The sequence below is a fragment of the Diabrotica virgifera genome, chromosome 9 (assembly GCF_917563875.1).
Source record: "Diabrotica virgifera virgifera chromosome 9, PGI_DIABVI_V3a".
Lineage (NCBI taxonomy): Eukaryota > Metazoa > Arthropoda > Insecta > Coleoptera > Chrysomelidae > Diabrotica > Diabrotica virgifera.
In genome coordinates this window covers 41,406,329-41,420,783 of record NC_065451.1, presented here as the reverse complement: position 1 = coordinate 41,420,783, position 14,455 = coordinate 41,406,329, and the positions used below count along the sequence as shown (strand labels likewise).

Below are 14,455 nucleotides of genomic sequence, written 5' to 3'. Positions count from 1 at the left end.
TATCTGTTAGAAATATTACAATTAGATAAACAAGGTAAATTACTAATTTGAATTTACTTTTTTTTTAATTTTAGATAATATTTTTAACTCCTTTCATTAAAAAAATCTTTTAGTGATAAGTATTTAAACAACAAGAAGCACACATTTAGCGAATACATACACTCACTTGCCTTTTGTACGTTTTTTTAATCTGTAGGTGTTAAGTGGTTCAAAAATTTAAACACTAAAAAATAATAATAGGAAAAATCAGTAATCCAAAATAAAGTAATCAGTAACGTAAAAAAATAACATTGTTGGCTGTATGTGGTTTTAATTGTTCAGAGTTAGCTGTTCTTTAGGTTTAGTATCGGGTATTGCCTGCCCCTATATAATATAATGAGAGGTAGCAGGTACAGGATGCTGCAGTTAATAATCAATGGAAAAATCGACGGAAAAAGAGGAATTGGTAGGAAGAAATATTCATGGCTCCGATACCTTCATCAGTGGACTGGCTTATCAGCAGATCAACTATTACATGCCGCACAAGATCGAGAACGATATCGGCAAATTGTCATGGAAGCTACCCACGCCTAGGCATACTTCCAATAAGTTTCTGGATCTGCTCTTGCGGTATATGTTCCTATTCTTCATTCAACGCTATTTTCAGCTCTGAATTGTTTCTGGCAATGGTTGCCTCTTTTTAATCTTATTTCCTAAATGTCTAATATGACATGTCTAATGTCTAATTTGACTAAAATGTCCCATAACTGTTCTCATAGATTCATGTCGGGACTACAAGCGGGCCAATCCAAAACGGAAATGCCGACCGTTATTTAGGTACTCCATGACGATTCGCGTAGTATGTGGATGCTCATTCTTCTTCTTCTTCTTCAGCCTGTGTTCGTCCACTGCTGGACATAGGCCTCTTCCATTTGCTTCCATCGATTTCTACTCTTGGCAATTCTCATCCACTGTTTGCCCGCGACTTGTTTGATATCATCTGCCCACCTCTTCTGCGGTCTGCCTACTAATCGCCTGTTCTCTCTTGGTCTCCAGTTTGTTAGTCTCTGTGTCCATTTTTCGGGATTACCTCGGGCAACATGTCCGACCCATTGCCACTTGAGCCTTGCTATACGTTCTGCGACATCAGTAATCTTTGTTCTTTCACGAATGTCGATATTTCGAATTTTGTCTCTCAAACTAATCCCTAGCATGGCCCTCTCCATCGCTCTTTGAGTTGTACTGAGCTGCTCTAAGGTTTTCTTTGTAAAGGCCATGGTCTCCAGTCCATATGTAGTTACAGGCAAGATACATTTGTCATAAACTCTTCGTTTTAGACACATTGGTATATCTCTATTCTTCAAGATAAAGCTTAACTTGCCGAAAGCTACCCAAGACAATTGTATGCGTCTTTTTATTTCGGCTATTTGGTTTTCTTTGCCGATTTTAATGGTATGTCCATTATCCTGTATGGATGCTCATTATCCTGTATAAATAAGAAATTATCTCCAACTAAAGGGGCGTAGGGGACAACATTGTTCTCCAGACACTGTCGTATGTATCTATCTGCTGTTATGAGTTCCATGTTCGATGAAAATTAATTCGGTGCGTCCGTTGAAAGAAATAGGCGCTCCTACCATCTCCGCCACCAAACGGCGTTCTAGGTGAAATACAGCAAGGTACAAATCGTTCTCCAGGGTTCCTCCATACACGTTCGCGTTTGGAGATGCAAAAACGGGACTCTCCAGAAGACATTAAAACACATTGCTAAACAGTCCAGTCTCTCTGTCATCATTCGTAAATCTCATCCTGTTAGCTTGATGAGCTGCTGTTAATTGATGCTTGATGGGCATGCTACTAGTTTAAGAAAACGTAAACCACATTCATGTAGGAGTCATCTTATAGTTCGTGCAGAAATATGAGTTCGTTGAGCTTCTAATGTAAGAGCGGTTCCGTAATACGGAAATCTTAAAAAAACTGTTAATGCTGATATCTGCACTTTTTCAGCCTGATCCTGGTCTTCTAGTATTCTAGTGTATTCCCCAGTGTGTCGATACTTTGTAAGACCATCATGGATGATACTTTCAGCAATATTCAAATGATTTACAATGTAACGTATACTACGACCATCTTTATGTAATGCCACAACTTTTGCATTATTTTTGGGAGTCATACTAACACGATTTGAAAACAGTAACGAATAGCGATCTGAATTTATGTGAAACTTATCGTAAATACATATACTTAACAAAAAATTCAAAACACCTGTTGCTGGTAAACAAGATAAAGTATCATTTGCCAAATAATGTCAAAATTTTGATTCTATGGTGACGCGATCATATTTATAAATACACGTCTTTTTGTTTGTAAATGTTTACTCTCTCCCCATTAAAACAACTATGCACTGACAAAATTTAAAAAAAGAACATACAAAATGCAAGTTTATGTCATGCTTATTCATCGAAGCAAATAGTGACCTCATAAGAATTTTAAAAATAGTCTCAATAGCCACTTAACAGAATTCCAGCAGGCCGACATGGTCTCTTACTAAATCCGTTGGAAATCTATAAATAACCCTTTCATCGAATCCCACATCTATAGGATTCATTCTCATCCTCCTCGTTCCGAATTCGCCGTTGAGTCATAACCATATTTTTTATGCTGGGGCCACACTAACGTCTAATGCCGTTAATTATCGCATTATTTGACATTAAAGAGAGGTATAGCCACGACTTAGCGCGCTAATTTGTTATTGGCATTATTAATCACGTTAAACGTTAAGCGAGCACCACACTCTGCGAAGTTACTTCGGGAAAGTTGACCGAAATCCGAAGTACCGTCACTACACACTCGTTCAACTTCGCGAGGAACATATTCACGCGGTGCGATACCTACTTCGATCCCTTTGACTCGGTCCAAAAACCGCCAGAGAATGGAAGTAGGCCGAAGCGAAATGATTTCGCACGAAGTGCCTGTCTACACTCTCGTACTTGCTGAACCTCGATCGAGTTCGCGAGTAGTATAGTGAGCGTTTTAGGCGATAGCTCGAGTGGCGGTTTCTTTCGGCGATGAAGGGGGTTACTCCGTCACTTGTCGCGTTGTTTTGGCTACACTAGCGCTGTTTTAGTTATACGCAACAAGTTCTAGCTTGCAGTGCAGCAGTGTAATTTGTTTTGTGCAATACATACTGCGAAAATGGAGTGCTGTAATTGTTCAATTTTCACATGCAAAAAATATTCTTATATTTTTTACTGCATTAAATCTCTGATTACAACCCTTAATTTAAATAAATTTCAAGCCAGCACTGTTCAATAGTACATTTCATCCCCTCCTAATTGTACCCTTACCCATACAGACAGACAATTTTGGATTCAGGACAGAAAGAATTCTCTCTCTCCTCTAAGATCTTCCGCTGGATCCACAGCAATACGTGTTACGTTACGTGACGAACAGTAATTCGGGAGTGACGCCATACTTGATTTTGCAAATCGTGGTACGGAAACAATCAATTCGTGTGTGACCACGGCTCTAGTGATCTACAACGTTCACAGTTTGGTAAGACTTTATATACATATTAATATTGTCTATATAAAACCTTATACTTTATACTCCCACGTGAACCTGAACATAACAATCGTACACTAATTACAGTCCACAATAAAATCTAGAGATTGTATTTTACAATCTCACATATAGTTCGTCCGCTATAACTTTTCCCATGCGTACGATTCATTTTCAATCAAATTAAGTCAAAACATAAATTGAAACAAACGTCGATGTGTATATACATTTTGTATACTGTATACCAGTGGTGCTCAGACTTATACTGTGTGGGATCTACCACATAAACTGCAAGCGTCCAGCGATCGACTGCTAGTAAAACACAACAGTTTTAAAAATAAAAAACTTTGTTGCGCATTTCTATTTGATAAAAAGTTGTAACTTCAGAGAGTTGTAATTATATATAATCCGGTTCTCTTCTACCGTGAGGTGTCGAGAAATCTGTTTTTACTTCCTAATCATCTCTCTCCAAAGTTTTCTGTTGGGTGTCCTTCTCTTGGCTTCCTCCCATGTGAGGTTTCTGCTTTGTAGTGATTTTCCCACAGCATCGTTCCATTGTTGACACGGTCTTCCTCTTCTTCTTGTATTGTACCACTTCCCTTTGCTTCCCAAACTACCTTGACTTGCCTATGTGGATCTAACCTATTTAAGTGACCAAACCATCTTAGTTGTGATCTTTCTATGGCTTTGTTGGCACTCTCAACATCTAGGTTGTTTCTTATCGTTTTATTTTTTACCTTGTCCATTAGCGTAACTCCTACTCTTCGTAAATACTTCATTTCGGAAGATTGTATCTTGCTCTTCAACCGTTCATTTAGCGTCCATGTTTCACTTCCATATAGCAAAGTAGGGAGGTATATTGTCTTATATACTGACACTTTTGTCTTCTTGCTAATTTCTCTTTTGCTAATGAAACCTGAATTCAGGGAGTGATATAGTCGAGATATTTTAGCAATTCTGTTGTTCAGCTCTTTTTGCATTTTTCCTTTTCCATCTATTATAGTTCCTAAATATTCAAAATCCTCCACTTGTTCTACTAAATTTCCGTCTAGGTTTATATGGATTTCTCTCGGTGTCTTGGATATAAGTAGAGTTTTGGTCTTTGATTAAAGATAAGACATAACATAAAAATACTCAAGATTTTGAAAAAATAGCTTATATATCATTATTAAAGATTTCTCAAGGGGATCATTGTAGTTACAGTTGTAGGAAGAGTTGTAATTAAAGTCATGTTTTTCATCCTAATTTTATTTGGATGTTGATGCATGCTACCTTCATTTGGGAAAATGCAGACTCACACAAGTACGTTGATCCAAAGAATGCTATGAGCTTCAGAGCTATTTGCCTCAAAGATGGATATTTGTTATACCGTATGAAAGACCAAAATCTCTTATCAGCCGCTCTGGACTTAAGGTGTATATAAGTATCCGAAATTATTTTCAGTGCCTCATTTTGGACGGAAATGATCTCCATATTGAAAGTAATTAATATTTCAGTGGCAATTTTTTCCACGTCTTCTTTTCACAAGCAAATGGATTAGAAATGAATGTAACAATATCTGTCAGTTTCTTAAAATGAGCCAAGCGTCTTTCAAACTCGCCATGAACTACTTGCATCTTCGTCTCATAATAAATATAATTGGGCGGTTAACCTTTTTTCAAGGATAGAAAGTTGTTTAAATCCTTTCTGTTCATTTGATTAATCAATAATAACAATTTATTGACAAAGGAATGTACCTACTGCGCTCATCATATCGATAATTGTTATTTTTACCCTGTAGTTCCAAATTAAGGAGGTTCAAATGATTTGCTAAATCTGATACGAAAGCCAGATCACTGAGCTTTTTGTTTTGAAGTAAATTTTCCCCTCGTTCTTCTAGAAAAGAAATGATTTCGGGACTAATTATTTCAACCACCTCACATATGTATGCAGAAGTAAATTAGTGTCCACATCTTTTTCATTTGTATTTTTTCCGTGAATCGCAATCGACTTCAAAAACTTTAGCGATCGACCGGTCGATCGCGATCGACTGTTTGAGCACCGCTGCTGTATACTATATACTACACACATCGGCGTACGTTTCACTTTATGTTTTGACTTAATTTGATTGAAAATGAATCGTACCACATGGGAAAAGTTATAGCGGACGGACTATATGTACAGGTTATCGTACAGTAATAAAAAAATAATCGAATTTTTAACAGTGTTTGAAACAGAAACTTTTTATGGGATCCCCGACAAAAATCGTGGTGTTCGTGGTGATGTTTGGCGTCCAATTGTGCAGTCATTCTCTTTTTCAGCGACGGTAGAAGATTTAAAAAAGAAAAAAGACACTCTTGTGGGATACTACTATACCACTCATTTAAATAAATATAAAAAATCGTTTTCTGTGCATTTTTATTATCCACCATCTTCTTTTGAGTCTTGATTTTTGCTTGATCCATTTATAAAATAATAAGTTCATAAAATAATAGTTAACACTGATAAAATATAACAGCATAGCTGCTTCGACTTCCATCTTGAAATTATTTGATTAAAAAACCCGTTTTCTACTGACTACGTCACTTTAATGCGCAGTTTAATCCATCATTTTTGGTGTATAAATTAATACGATAATGAACGTTAAACGTAAACGTTAACGTTAGCGTGGCCTCAGCATAAACTAACACGTTCACATTTTCACCAAACAGATCCATTAACAGATGTTCAAGTCCGGTCCAGATACTAATTCACTTTATTTACAGTTTTAAGTGTGACCAAAACCAAGTTCCTACACAATCTGCAAATGGGTCCACTGTACCTTTGGTGGACACCAGGAAGGCTGATCCAGAAGTCGGAGACTATGATCCGTTTCAACACAGGGCCAATCTGCCGCATCCAACATCGTAAGTAGTCTTTTATATTCTGTTTTCCTTAGGGCCCCCGCATATTGCAGACTTTTTATTGGCCAATAGTTTAGTCGGGTTGGGCTGTTGGTGAGCATACCGAGCCAACTAAACAGTCGGGTTGGTGAAGAGTGCGCAGACTAGCAATAGCCGACTGATTATTTTCAGAACGATTTAGTACTTTTCGTATTTGACTCTTGAAGTGTGGTCGCACAATGCCAAAATTATCCAGAAATGTTATTATCGCTCTTATACAACGGATGAGGAAAACCAAGAAGAGATTCTGAGAATATTGAGTGCATCCAACTCACAGTGGAAGAAATAAGAAGGCGATCAAAAGTAACAGATGTAATCCAGAAGATTGCCATGTTAAAATAAAACTGGACAGGAAACATAGAAAGAATGGAAGACAACCGTCGGACGAAGCGAATTGTTGAATGGCCACCAAGGGCAAGCAAAAGAAGTAAAGGCAGACCTCAAACAAAGTAGACTGATGACATCAAGTAAATGGCTGGTCATAAATGGAGGGAAAAACAACAAACTGAAATGAATGGATACACATAAGAGAGGCTTACTTCCGACAGTGGAATACATGATGATGATTAATGATGATGATGATGAATTCTTGGTGATAGATTATTTAGTGGAAAATTCTACACAATGTATTCTAAATTACTTGATTACCCAAAAAAGTTTTTCGTTTTTTATCGCATGATCATCAATGAACTAGTCATGCTAATTGGACCACACAGGTTTCTACAATTACCGATTGTGAATTTGACGATACCATTTTTTCGCAAATGATATTCAAAAAATATTCGCACGGCACGAGTATCGTGACACCAAAACTAAGAGAGAATTGAACTATCGGCTGATAAACAATCGTCGTGTGTGCGCAAGTTCTAGTTAGCCAACACTGATTAAACCGTCTCGTCGGCCGACAAATTAGTTTGAAGGCAATCGGGAAGCCAATCAAACTTTTTTATCGGCCGATACTGAATCGGTGTAATGTGCGCATCTGCCTGCATACCTCTCTGTACTGATTAAGAAGCCGATCAAACTATCGGCCGATAAAAAGTCTGCAGTCTGTAGGGGCTCTTAGGTTGATAGCACACCACCTTATTATAAATTCAAAAATGTGACCGAAATAATATAGGGTCGTCCAAAAAATTAAAGCAACTCGTAAGCATTCTTTATTAGAAATTTGTCTTTACTTGCTATCTTGCGTTTTATCCTCCCTGTCTTTAGTCCTGTCGCCAGGGGGGGTACAACGGCCTCGTTAATTCAGATGGACTTACCCAAGTTTTTTTTATGTATTTTGACCCGTAGAACACGAATTTTTTGGGTAACAGTTGATCCGGATGTCGATAAGATTGTTATAGACCAAGAACTTGAGGAATCAAATAACAGCGATTTTTGGCAAAACAAAACAATATTTTGTATTTTTTGGGTCATTTTAAGCAAAAAATATTTCTACAAGTTTTTTAGTAGGATGCACAGTTTTCGAGATAAACGCGGTTGAACTTTCAAAAAGTCGAAAAACTGCAATTTTTAAACCCGAATAACTTTTGATTAAAAAGTAAAACAGCAATTCTGCTTAGCGCCTTTGAAAGTTCAAGTCAAATTATGTCGGTTTTGATTATTTGCATTGCTAAAAATTTATTGTGTTATTGTTAAACAAAGCTACAAACAACTAGTGCGTGAGTGATGTTTCTATGATTTCTCATTTAAAATCGAACGAGTAGGTAGAATAGGTACTAGTGCAATCAAGACTATTTCTACGTTACATGCGTTAAAACGCATGTAAAAGCACGGGAAACCCTACGTGTTTATAGCTTTGTTAAACAATAAAAAAATAAATTTTTACCAATGCAAATAATCAAAACCGATATAATTTGACTTAAACTTTCAAATGCGGTAAGCAGACTTGCTATTTTATTTTTTAATCAAAAGTTATTCGGGTTCAAAAATTGCAATTTTTCGATTTTTTTAAAGTTCAACCGCGTTTATCTCGAAAACTGTGCATCCTACGAAAAAACTTGTAGAAATATTTTTTACTTAAAATGGCCCAAAAAATACAAAATATTGTTTTGTTTTGCCAAAAATCGCTGTTATTTGATTCCTCAAGTTCTTGGTCTATAACAATCTTATCGACATCCGGATCAACTGTTACCCAAAAAATTCGTGTTCTACGGGTCAAAATACATAAAAAAAACTTGAGTAAGTCCATCTGAATTAACGAGGCCGTTGTACCCCCCCTGGCGACAGGACTACTTGTAAAATTTTGATATTGTGTAATTTAATTGCTACAATAGATTCTAATGTTAACATTAGCCAATGTCGCCGACCCTCGCTGCTAGTGGCGTCCATTGCAAAACCGTTGGCGCTACATAATCACCTGTCTAAGCCACTTTGTGGCGCCACTGAGTGGCGCTGCAGAGTGGTTCGTCCGTTTCTGCGCTAAAAGGAAAAGGAAGGATCTGCCGATTCAGTGCCGTGGAATTGGGTATAAATGTTTGGAAAATGAAATTTTATTATGATCTAAATTTATTATAATAAAAATGTACAATATAATATAAAATACATACAAATTACATGCCTGTTTGATTCTTAAGAGAAAGCGTAAAATAATCACAGGCCATCACGGAACATCAGATAATATACAGAGAAACGTTTACCCAAGGCAATTTAGCTAAATAAAATAAACATTTTTATATTTTGTTTATTCTATTCCAAGAGAACTAGAAGTGTTTTCTTGGAAGATTTTTTAATTGCAAATTATAACATTAACATGGTCGCTTGTCGCTTACTGCTTTCCGAATTAAATACACTAGGTATTACTCCAATAAATTAAGGCAGCATCTTAAAATTGGAACATTTATGATGTCTCGAATTTCCTAACCCTGTTGTCCAATTTGAGTGATTTTTTAATTATGTTATAGTCTTATTCTTTAAGAATATCGCTGTAATAATGTTGGTGATAGACAGGTAAATGTCATTGTACACCGGGAGTCACAATCATACTGTGTTTTTTCTCAAAGTCAGGAATACCCTGTGGAATATTATAGCATTTATAAAATATTGAAATTAAAACTCAATTGTAGCCTTAGAACTTTCTTAACATTTTGTTTTTTTAATTCGCTTATGTTGGATAATAAAAGAGATATGTACCTACTTTTATATCACAAATGAAGTTTGCTGTTTGGTCTTGATCAGTGGCGGCTCGTGACAATTTCAGTTGGTGGGGCCTGGGCCGCATATAAATTTGACGAAATTACAATAAGAAAAATGAAGAATGAAAACATGGCTCAAAAAAATATATATACAGGTACTGTACTGAGCTGACCCAATAATACGCACACACATACTCATACAACCCCAGCCTCGAGAGATATGTGCGTTCCAATGAAACAGTGGGAAACATCTCCGAAGATCAAACCGGTCACACTCCGTAATGAAGTGGTACCTATCTGACCCTCAAGCTATACCACCACCTCTCCCCATCGAAGGACATAACAAATGAAGAGGCTTTGTACTGAACGTTACTTTGGATGCTCTTATTAATTTATGTGGTTAAGCCACCTGACTTTATGGATAACTATAAAAGTTTTTCTCCATATTAATGACCGTTGTTGTTCGAATTACAACAATACTTAAAAACAAGAGTGTTTGACCAGTGCATATTCCTAATTCTTACATAGGCATGCCAAACATGGACCTTGACCAAAGCAAACATTGATCAAGTAAAATAATAAAAACACAAAGAGCCATGGAGAGAGCAATGTTAGGAGTCAAATACAGACAAAAATCAAAACAACTGGGTAAGAAATAAAACAAAAGTCAAAGACGCAGGACAACATATAGTCAGGCTAAAATGGAGCTTCGCAGGTCATAACGCCAGACAAACGGACAATAGGTGGAATACCACGATTCAACAATGGAGACCATGGGCAGGAAATAGAGCAAGAGGACGACCCTAGATGAGATGGGGAGATGACATTAAAAAGATAGGAGGAACGCACTGGAAACAGAAGAACTAAACAGAAACGAATTGAGGAAACTGGGGGAAGTCTAGGTTCAAAATTGGACGAATTAAAGGGCAAAAGAAGAACGAATGACTTAGTTTATTTATTACTTAATCATTTATTTATTTATTACACCTAATCGTTTAATTTCATTCTTTTCATCTATCCCTAACGATTAAAAAGGACTTTATAATAAATAGTCTACTTTGTTCATTTTAAATTAACGTTATCACACCGAAACAGCGTATTAACTACACAGAAGGGCCAAACAAAACGGGCCCCTAAACATCTTATACGGCCTGCCTAGGATTATTGACGACAGCGAAGAACATGCAATGCAATACAGCCGGTACCTACGTGACTGCAACGACTAGTCAAAGAAATAATACTGTTTAAAGGCAAGCGTCCACAGGTCCGCATCGTATGCATCGGACGCATCGTACGCATCGGATTAATTTTTCATACTGCGTCCACTGTATCGGCAGCGATCAGATTGCCGATGCCACTACCTGCTGGGGTAGAAAAATTACTAAGGTAGACTTTAAAATTTGTTGTTCATTTATGTATTGGTTGTTTATTAATTGGTTGTTTATTTAATTTAATAATTAATTTATGCATATTAACTACATTTATTAGTATGATAGTTGAATGTATCTGTTTAGTAATAAAAAATCCACAAATATGTAAAATGTTGAACGAAATATCTACAAAACGAAACATGCTAGGTACATACAACATGATATTAAAAGAAAGCCTGTAACATTTACTAGAAAATGCAATACTAATATGCAATATACAGGGTGTACCATTTAAAACAATGAAAAAAAGTGTATTTGCAAATAGTGATCACATTGTATTTTATATTGATATACATACCTATGTCAAAGATATTAAATTATTTAAAAATGACACTATACTGATAAAACTCTCATATGTCATTTTAAATATTTCAGCTTATACATCAATTCTCTCGGTAGACCGCAAGCTATAGCAGAAACATGACGGTAGACCGCATAGTATCACCCATTTTCTAACTAATTATACATTTTGATATAAAGGAATTAAGGAATACACAAAGCTGTTATTATCAGTAAAAGTTTCTTTAAAGATTAATTAAAGTTGCCTTTCTGAAATCGGTAAAATACTTTCTGTGTTTTTAAACAGTTTGGCCAAACTGTACCTACTTGTAACACACTTTGAATGAGTAATAATTTTAAAATGAGTAATATTTATGATATTTTAATCCCCATAGTCAACTTATCATGGGCTGTAATATTTTGACCTGAATATACCTATATATAAAATAAAAGTTAAATCTGCGTTTACTTGTTTCATTGCAAAGAAGATCATCATCAAATGCAAATTAGCCGTAGATTAGCTCCCACTGGGCCAAGCGAAATTCCGAACAGACTGCGTGGGGTACGTCCACTGGTCGGCATTTCGAATGATTCATCGGCACGCATCGCAAAAGTTGCCCCTCGAAGCAACCGTTCGGCATTACCGATGATGCGATCCGTACGATGCGGATCAGTGGACGCAGTTACGTAAGTTTTTGTACAAGGCAAACTAAAATCCGTTGCGTACGATGCGTACGATGCGGGTCTGTGGACGCTTGCCTTAAAGCAAGGGCCAGGGTAAACGGGCCCATCGGACGGTTCTATGCGGCTAGTGCAGCGCATGGTGACAATAATTAATAGAGAAGACTTTTACTTAGTGCGTTGCGTGATTGTGCAATATATTATTTTTGTATCACGAGAAAAAACTATATGCATGAGCAAATAAATTATTTAATGCATATGTATATAAAATATTATATAATAGAATCGTAACTAAAAATTTACATATATTACATATTTTTGGTGGGGCCCGGCCCCTCTGGCCCCTAAGGACGCTCCGCCACTGGTCTTGATCAATATCATTCCAAATCTCGAGAGTTACTGTTTCTACCACATGTAAAGTTCTAGGAGGTGGCAAATGCTGTCATAGTCTTCTGCCAATTATCTCTCACAAATGATCGAACGGGTTAAGATCTGGTCTATGTAGTGGCCAATTCAAAGCCCGAAGATTTACCTGTTGTAAATATTCGGTTAGAGTTCGTGCAACGTGAGATCTTGCATTATCATACATTAGCAAAAAATTGTTATCAATATAAGGAGCCGATAGCATGGTAGCTAATCTAAGTCATTCGCTTGTATGCTCACTGCTTGAACACACTCATCGCGGGCCAAATTCCTTTTAGCGCGTTCCATTTCCACCAAAGAACAAAAAAATACGGACTTAATTGAAACTTTAAATAATAAATCTACTAATTTCCACAACAAACCAGACACATTTTGACTGTTTTGTCTATCAACAATTTGACATTTATTAAATTGTTAACAGTCAGTTGTTAATTTCTCATAGCATGTTTGTTAAACTGGGGAGAAAATGAGGATGTATTGATGGAAAGCTAGTTGTTAAAGTATCTAACTTTTTATTGTCTAGCATAAGCGAATGAATCAAACAACAAAATGTTAAGAAAACCTGAGGCTATAGTTGGGTCTTATTTCAGTATTTTATAAATGCTAAATAATTCCACAGGGTGTTGCGAACTTTGAGAAAAAAAACACACTTTGATTGGTACACCCGGTATACAATGAAAATTTACCTGTCTAGCAACAATATTATTACAGCGATATTGTTAAAGAATAAGGCTATAACATATTAAAAAAATCACTTAAATCGGACAACAGGTTTAGGAAATTCGAGACATCAAAAATTACCCATTTTAAGGTGGTGCGTTAATTTCTAGGAGAAGAGTAGAATTAAAAAAATTTGAATCGTTACATTAGTATGTATGTATACTCCATCTAATTTACTTACCGTTGCACGTCATCCGCGTCATAGCCCGTGACGTCACATGATACCAACACGAAATATTTAGGCGGTAGGTGTGTTCTTTTTTAGAATCACTTTGCCGAGTACACTGGCATTACAGCCACTAGACATATTTTATTATATACGCGTAGAAATAATATTTAAAAATTTCTATTAATGTTAACTTAAAGAAATACATAATAATATCTTTCATTTAATTTGTATAAATGGATTATAAAGCGTTTTTACGAAGCACATTTGTTCGGAATACACTGTAACTATAATCGAACAAAGGTGATATTTTGGCATAAATTGGTAACATTTATTTGACAGTTGCGATGATGACACTTCATATTTGTTTATATTCTTTACTATAAGTATTTGTTTCATTATATTTACTGTTTTTATTATGCACTTTAACGTAAGATTATAACTTAATTATTGTTTTCTATTTCTAAAGTTTGTATTTATTTACATTGAATATTAATTTGTTTTGCTGTATAATCCACTTCCGCAAAAATTGTGTGATGTATGATTTAAAATGAATTCAAGAATTGTTTGTAATTGGGCAACAATCTCAACTTAGATCTCGAACGTAGATAATGACGTGCAACGGTAAGTAAATTAGATGGACTGTACCTAAAAATTATTTACTCAATATAGTCTAGTCGCAACATAGGGGGTCCCGTGGACACTTTTAGTTCACCGCGATTTGATGGTGGTATTATAGGTTTTTTGGGTCGCTGAATCCAATGGAAGTGGTCTAGAAGCCCAAATGTGGTGCGTTTAATTGTTGTTAACAAATTTTGGTAAAATTAGGTATTTTTCAGGATTTATTAGAAGCCCTGTAAATAAATTGATAGTGTTAAGGTCTTCTCTGGTGTATTTTTGGTCGCTGAATCGAATGCGACTAGTCGCGATTACCCAAAATGTGTTCTTATTTTGTTAATATCAAAATAATTGTTTATTCGCCGAAAAGCTCGAATGCGTTATCTACAGCAAGTTTGTAGTCTTTTTCATAGTATTTTTATACGCTAAATCGATTGTCACTAGTCGTGATAGCTTAAACTACTTCCGACTTTGTTATTAATAAATTATTGCAAAAATAACGGTATATAGTACGTTTACTCGCGGTTTTTTCTCTAAATT

The 14,455-nt window shown here is 36.0% G+C and overlaps 1 protein-coding gene across 4 annotated transcripts in view; it reads left to right on the top strand.

Moving 5' to 3' along the window:
* LOC114333741 (proton-coupled amino acid transporter-like protein pathetic) overlaps positions 1-14,455 on the top strand; it is a 576,198-nt gene that overhangs the window by 550,543 nt on the left and 11,200 nt on the right. For all 4 annotated transcript variants that reach the window (XM_050661737.1, XM_050661735.1, XM_050661738.1 and 1 more), the window contains exon 3: positions 6,285-6,425. In XM_050661737.1, the coding sequence (XP_050517694.1) occupies positions 6,285-6,425 (141 nt within the window). The remainder of the gene's footprint in view (positions 1-6,284; positions 6,426-14,455) is intronic.